Genomic DNA, 7,890 nt, shown 5'->3' on the forward strand with positions numbered 1-7,890 from the left:
CTGTCATTTACTCTGATGCATGGTGAAGTATATCAATTCCGAGTGATGGATTGGAAGGCTGAGGGTGGGATTCTCAATCTCTGGAGAAGTTGATCACTAGTCAATGATCAACTGGACCTTGTATCCATGTGTTCTTTGTGGCATGGTTTTGGGTTTCTATGGTATTTGGTTCCTTCGTCTGTGGTAGGACATGGTTGCCTTTAAGTATCATTTGCTCTTTGTTTTCAGATTTTGCATTCCAAGTTGGATTGGGTAATGTTGGAGAATGTATAATATTATTTTATTGATGTTACTTTTGAATAATTAATATTATTATTGACCAGCATGTTCTTCATGCTTTGTATTGGTCAAAAGAAAAATATAGAAGGGCATGTTTATCGTGACCCTTTCAAAGGAAGAAAATTGAATTTTGTTAAGTGTCATTTACCCTACCAAGTTGCCAAGTCGGCCCTCCTAACCCTCATGTCGGCTCAGCTTAAGTGGAACCCTTTCGCAAGGCTTGGAGACTATACATATTGCCCTCTCGCATTCCTCATTTGATACATCTCACACACATATTTCTGATCTCAGAGGCCGAAAAAAGAAGTAAAACATATCTCTGATCTGCCCTTGCTCAAGGAGACTTGGAAGGTCTAGAAGACAAAGCATGAGGCATAATTCTCTGGGTTTTGTGGCTCGTTCCTATGGAAGTAAGTGTGAAGTCTGAGGCATATTACTCTGTGAAATAATGAGAAGTGGAACCATGTGAAGTTGGAGGCTTTTATTTTGAAATATAGTGCTAAGCTTTGTGGCATAATCTGAGGCTGAGGCAGAAGGCAAAATTCGGCTTTTGGAGAACTGAAGCAGACCTCTTTTGTGGACAGATTTGGAAGCATTTTGTCTTGGTATGCTCGAGGGTTAACTTGGCACTTGGAGGTTAGTTATCTTAGCTACATTACTGGTTGGTTTGTATATGACTTGATGTCTGGTTGACTTGATTCCATAATGAATGGATTGCTGGGTTTCTCCCCTTGGAGTGGGGATTTCCCGTGTAACTTCTTGTGTGGCTGTCTCTTCATGTTTTTCTGTTGTACTTCTCTGTATAATTTTTTTATGTTGAATAATAAATAAAAGAAAATATCAACCTGAGTGTAAAATCATAACAAACAATTATTGAGTTAAGAGAACTACCAAAATTCAACAGGTAAGCTGTCCTGTGGAAAATTGAATTGATTTAAGTGAAGGTTCTCTTCTCAGCAGGTGGCACAATATCTACTAGGGAGATCTAGAAAAGAAAGGTAGGTGGGACACGATCATTTGGGTCGGTGTATTCTTTGTGAGTCCTCAGACCTGTGAAGAGCCCAGATAATAAATGATCGCCAAGTTGAGATACGCAAGTAGCCCTTTCATACTTCAACAGTAGACTGGCTATTCTACTATGTGCAGATAGAAATACTTGCCCTTTCATACTTCAACAGCAGACTGGCTATTCTTCTATGTGCAGATAGAAAAGTCACCCAGAGATTTCTGGGAAATTGACATGTCAAAGTAAGCAAATACAGAAGGTGGAAGCAAACTGTATGACACTCTATGAGCTGGCTCTAGGCCTAGCGAGAAGCTCACACTTAAATGAAGACACTTCATATTCTAGGGTCATCCCTCAAAAGGCATCCATTGGCTTGGTTTGTATTGTAGTGAAAGATGAGGGAACTGTTCAGCAAACTTCTCAGTGACATGGAGATCAGAAATACAGCTCTGGAATTCAATCTTCTGGTAGCCATCAAGCAAGAAGCCCTTGGCAGACATGATTTCATTTAAGTTCAAGTTTTTATTATTTATATGAAACGACATGAAGCTTCTATATATGTGTCAAACACCTCTATATACGAGTGGAAGTGCATGAGTGTTTTTTTACATATCCATGAGAAACTACTTATATGTGCATACACATATATGGGAGTGATTTTTACATGTGCGGAGGAAACAATTTATATGTGATTCATTATATATCATGTATGGAAACACTGTACATATACCCTTCTATATATGTGGAGATAAATCCTACTTAAATACACATACACTTGCAAGTTACAATAAAGAGTGGAGCAAACTCATAAACTAAACTACTCTTTACATCAATCACAGATGTGGTTGCTTCAAAGTATGTGCCGCCTCATCCACGGGTGGAACTATATTCTTCCAAAACCAATGCTTTCTCCATTGAAAAATCATTTCTTCAATGGGTACACCCTTAGTTACACCCTTAGTTTCTGGCAAGAAGAGGTATACAAAGATACAACCTAAATTAGTCTTTACATCAATCACAGATCTGGTTCCTTCAAAGTCTGTGCCCCCTCATCCACGGGTGGAACTATATTCTTCCAAAACCAATGTTTTCTCCATTGAAAAATCATTTCTTCAATGGGTACACCCTTAGTTTCTGGCAAGAAGAGGTATACAAAGACAGTCATGATACAGATCCAGCCTGCAAAGAATAGGAAAATCCCATACTTGAAAGTACATAAAAGAGATAGGAAGGCCTGTGCAATTGCAAATGTGAAAAGAAAGTTCACAGAGACAGTTATGGCCTGTCCAGCAGAACGGGTTTCTAGTGGGAAAATTTCACTTGGCACAGTCCATCCAAGAGAACCCCATGACCACCCAAATCCAGCCACAAATAAACAGATAACTGTTACCACCAATGCCGAGAAGCCTTTGGATAGTTGTTTGTTTCCTCCGTACTTTACACTCAAGATTATGCCAACAGCAATCTGTCAAAAGATAGGACAATATTGTTACTGACGGGTCCAACAGGAAGCAACCCAAAAAGAAAGGCCAAAAAAACTTTCCATAAGCTACTACTAAACTTTTCTTAAACAGACAATAGTAATTCGAGGGCTTTTCTTCCCAGTGCAACCAGTTGTTGGGATTAAATAAGGGGTTTGGAATTTGGAACTTTGAAAACAGGTTCGCATGTCCCTGTTACACATGGCATGGCATATGAACTTGGAGTCACTACAAAATCCCTCTTTACAAGCTACTTAATGGATGTGGTCACAACTACTAATTTAATTAGAGAGATTTTACAACCAATTTCCCCCTAACACTTACAGCAATTCCTATCCTTTTAAGAAGTCATACAGGCTTCCATGCCGAATAAAAGAAACCAGGAATACAATTGAAGCATATTTATTCTAGCTTTCCTCTCACTTACTCGGCTCATTTAGGCAAAACTCAGGATTCCGATTCAACTCTGCAAATGTAAGTGGAACAGGCCACAAAAGCACTCAAGCACAGATAGCAACAATGGTTTCAACCAACCCCTAAAAGAGAAAGCATAATATCGGGAGCTTTGTTTCCCTGGTGTAAAAGTAAGGGACTGATGCATTTCCCACAGTTCAAGCCTTATTTTGAACTAATATTCGATTAAAAATCATCAAGTGCATTTGGCTCCTAGAGTTGAAACACAGGAATCCTCCAAAAATATAGTTTTCCTTCATGGGGCATCCCTAGCTATGGTGAAAACATGGGTGTCTATTATCTAATAACCCTGGGTTTCACCATATGAAAAGCCACATACATCGAGGATGTATGCTGACATGCTTGAAAACAAGATGCAACAAAATTAAAAAAGGTCTGCCGTGTGTCAGCGTTGCTCTTACCTGACATGATATCATCAGAATACCACCACCAAAAAACAAGGTTCTACGGCCCAACTTGTCAACAGTTGCAATTGATACCAGGGTGGAAAGTAGAAAATTTCCTCCATCTAAATGACAGAACTATCAGTCCAGTTTTGTATATTTTATCGATGCCAACAAAAAGGTTTTATTTACCTTAGAAAAATAATTAGACAAATTCAAACAAAATAAATTTCTGTGTTTTATTTACCTTAAAAAAACAGTAGACAAAATCAAACAAAATAAATTTATGGGATGTCATGATTGAGGTAGCCAATCAAAAATAAAGAAAAAGCAACCAGATACAAAGTACTGCAGTCTCGTTTTGGAAGTCCAAAAGAAATTAGTTTATATTTGAGTTATGCTTTGAAACATAATAATTTTCATACGTAACTCAGTTTTGGATAAAGGCACAATAACTTTCTTACTGCATTTACATTTCCAGTGTTCTTTCTGCAGCCTTTCATTAAAGCAGCTGGATAGCAATAGAGATATTTACAACGTTGTAAGAATAATTTCCAGACATACTATTGTTAATCACAAATCTAGTCCAGAATATTTTTCTAGCATCTAAATCTCAGAAGTAATAAAACAATTCTGTTTTGTAAATTTCCTTCAATGTCCATAAAATAAAGTTTATAACCGGAATGCCATGATTGAGGTAGCCAATCAAATACAAACGAAGTACTATTGGAAAAGCAACCAAATACTACTCTGACAAAAATGAATACAGAATACTGCATTTACATTTCCAGTGTTCTTTCTGCAGCCTTTCATTAAAGCAGCTGGATAGCAATAGAGATATTTACAACGTTGTAAGTCTGATAAGTAAAAGAAAATATGTATAAAAATCCAATGAAATTTAGCTTATACTTTAGCTCTGCTTTGAAGCATGTTATATACATAATTCAATTTTTGGATAAAGCCAAGCTATCCTTTGAAACATAGTAACTTTGATACACATTCTTCTTTTAAAAGGGCTGGATACCAACAGAGATATCCACAAATGTTGTAAGCCTGATAAATAATATCAAATATATAAAAAAATCTAAGAAAAAATAGCTTATAAATTATAATTTAATTATGCTTGGAAGCACAGTAACTTTGATACACATAACTTAGTTTTGGATGAAGGCCAGTTATGCTTTGAAGTGGATGGATACCAACAGAGATGTCCACAAACGTTGTAACCTGATAAATGATACCATATAAATGTGAAAAAATCGAAGAAAAAATAGCTTATGGTTTAGTTCCTTTGAAGCATAGTAGCTTTGATACACAACATTTAGTTCTGGATAAAGAACAGTTATGCTTTGAAGCACAGTAACTTTGACACAATTTAGTTTTGGATAAATGTCAGTTATGCTTTGAAACATAGTAACTTTGATGCACATAATTCACTTTTGGATAGATCTGAAATAATGAACTCGGATATTTGTCTAGAAAATAAATGTTAATCAGCCATATGCTCCTCACAAGGCTAGTCCAGAAATTTTTGGTCCATGAACAAACAACAGTTACAGTTCTGTAAATTTTCCTCAATGTTGATAGAGTAGTATAATCAAACAAAATACATTTGTGGGATGCCGTGATTGGGATCGGCAACAAAAAATACAAATGGAATACTAAGGGAAGAACAACCAAATACTACTCTGCCACAGAGGGCCACAGGATACTGCATTTACATTTACAGCTTTCTTTCTGCAATCTCCCTTGAAGGCGGCGGAATGAATTTATATGTGGAGATAAATCCTACTTAAATACACATACACTTGCAAGTTACAATAAAGAGTGGAGCAAACTCATAAACTAAATTACTCTTTACATCAATCACAGAACCTAAATTAGTCTTTACATCAATCACAGATGTGGTTGCTTCAAAGTCTGTACCGCCTCATCCACGGGTGGAACTATATTCTTCCAAAACCAATGCTTTCTCCATTGAAAAATCATTTCTTCGATGGGTACACCCTTAGTTTCTGGCAAGAATAGGTATACAAAGATACAACCTAAATTAGTCTTTACATCAATCACAGATCTGGTTCCTTCAAAGTCTGTGCCCCCTCATCCACGAGTGGAACTATATTCTTCCAAAACCAATGTTTTCTCCATTGAAAAATCATTTCTTCAATGGGTACACCCTTAGTTTCTAGCAAGAAGAGGTATACAAAGACAGTCATGATACAGATCCAGCCTGCAAAGAATAGGAAAATCCCATACTTGAAAGTACATAAAAGAGATAGGAAGGCCTCTGCAATTGCAAATGTGAAAAGAAAGTTCACAGAGACAGTTATGGCCTATCCAGCAGAACGGGTTTCTAGTGGGAAAATTTCACTTGGCACAGTCCATCCAAGAGAACCCCATGACCACCCAAATCCAGCCACAAATAAACAGATAACTGTTACCACCAATGCTGAGAAGCCTTTGGATAGTTGTTTGTTTCCTCCGAACTTTACACTCAAGATTATGCCAACAGCAACCTGTCAAAAGATAGGACAATATTGTTACTGACGGGCCCAACAGGAACTCTTTACAAGCTACTTAATGGATGTGGTCACAACTACTAATTTAATTAGAGAGATTTTACAACCAATTTCCCCCTAACACTTACAGCAATTCCTATCCTTTTAAGAAGTCATACAGGCTTCCATGCCGAATAAAAGAAACCAGGAATACAATTGAAGCATATTTATTCTAGATTTCCTCTCACTTACTCGGCTCATATAGGGAAAACTCAGGATTCCGATTCAACTCTGCAAATGTAAGTGGAACAGGCCACAAAAGCACTCAAGCACAGATAGCAACAATGGTTTCAACCAACCCCTAAAAGAGAAAGCATAATATTGGGAGCTTTGTTTCCCTGGTGTAAAAGTAAGGGACTGATGCACTTCCCACAGTTCAAGCCTTATTTTGAACTAATATTCGATTAAAAATCATCAAGTGCATTTGGCTGCTAGAGTTGAAACATAGGAATCCTCCAAAAATATAGTTTTCCTTCATGGGGGCATCCCTAGCTATGGTGAAAACATGGGTGTCTATTATCTAATAACCCTGGGTTTCACCATCTGAAAAGCCACATACATCGAGGATGTATGCTGACATGCTTGAAAACAAGATGCAACAAAATTAAAAAAGGTCTGCCGTGTGTCAGCTTTGCTCTTACCTGACATGATATCATCAGAATACCACCACCAAAAAACAAGGTTCTGCGGCCCAACCTGTCAAGAGTTGCAATTGATACCAGGGTGGAAAGTACAAGAACAGCTCCGGTTAAAACAGACGAATACAGGGAAGCATTTGAACCAAAGCCCAAACTGCCGAAAAGAACAGGGGCATAGAACAATATGGAATTGATTCCAGTCAAGATCTGAAACATGGGCAGCTGTGGCCGATTCCTCCTCTCCAAAATATTCCTGAATGGATGTTCGATGGCGTTAGCCAATGCACTTGCATCCGGCATATCCTCATACTCTGCATCTGCATGCTTGCTGCCCGTGGTCTTCTCCAGGATAGCGCGCCCTCTCTCTAGATGCCCGCATTCTATCAGACTGTTGGGAGTCTCGGGAAGGAGGATCCCTCCAATTGTCATGAAAAGTGCAGGAACTGCAGCCAAACCCAGAGAAAGGCGCACTGAGCATCTGCACACCCAGGAGTCTACACGAACGCTTCTCTGCACGCTTCTCTGCAGGTCCCCGCCCTCCTCTGGAGTGACTCCACCTGCGCCCTCCTCTACATCAAAAGTTGATATCCACGCGTCATGACGGGTTCGATAACGGTTTTTTTAATGTTTAAAAATATTTCTTATTAAATTGGACGGCTGATTTTACTTCAATCTTCTAACAAAAGATCCGACGACTATGGTTACGACAGAAAGGCATCTGGGAAAGTTCATCTCATAGGGAAACGCCTTACGGCGTAATTATGATGATCGTTAATGAATCTATGATAATTATGAATACCATGTGAAAGAGGTAAAGAAAACAATGATGAGATTGTATAGTATGTTTTTTAGATAGTTTTAGGATTTTATTTGATTTAATATCAATTTTATTTTTGAAATTTAAATTGTTTTATAAAATATGAACTGGAAAATATAATATTACAAAAATTATTATTCAAAATTAGATGTCACAAAAACTATTATGGAATGAAAATTAAAATTCATATCAATTAATTAATTTATATTAACATTGGTGTATTATCACAATTATATTTCAATTTTTTTTTGGAC

The 7,890-nt window shown here is 37.5% G+C and overlaps 1 protein-coding gene across 1 annotated transcript; it reads right to left on the reverse strand.

The window, feature by feature from the left end:
• Positions 1-5,034: 5,034 nt before the first annotated feature.
• On the reverse strand, positions 5,035-7,399 carry LOC149240255 (sugar carrier protein A-like). Its single transcript, XM_089367277.1, has 2 exons — positions 6,823-7,399; positions 5,035-6,139 (listed from the first exon to the last, which is right to left on the reverse strand). Exons 1-2 carry the CDS (start codon positions 7,246-7,248, stop codon positions 5,957-5,959), a joined length of 609 nt encoding a protein of 202 aa, XP_089223403.1. The 5' UTR covers positions 7,249-7,399; the 3' UTR covers positions 5,035-5,956.
• Between the last annotated feature and the right edge of the window lie 491 nt (positions 7,400-7,890).

The sequence above is a fragment of the Pinus tabuliformis genome, chromosome 8, assembly GCF_031772625.1.
Source record: "Pinus tabuliformis cultivar Carrire ecotype Pingquan chromosome 8, CPIR1, whole genome shotgun sequence".
Taxonomy (NCBI): domain Eukaryota; kingdom Viridiplantae; phylum Streptophyta; class Pinopsida; order Pinales; family Pinaceae; genus Pinus; species Pinus tabuliformis.

Excerpts from the sequence above, each read along its gene's own strand:
- LOC149240255 (XM_089367277.1), bottom strand. The coding sequence starts at position 7,248 with ATGACAATTGGAGGGATCCTCCTTCCCGAGACTCCCAACAGTCTGATA. Across the intron at positions 6,140-6,822 it reads TTCTGATGATATCATGTCAG|GTTGCTGTTGGCATAATCTT; the intron begins GTAAGAGCAAAG and ends ATCTTTTGACAG.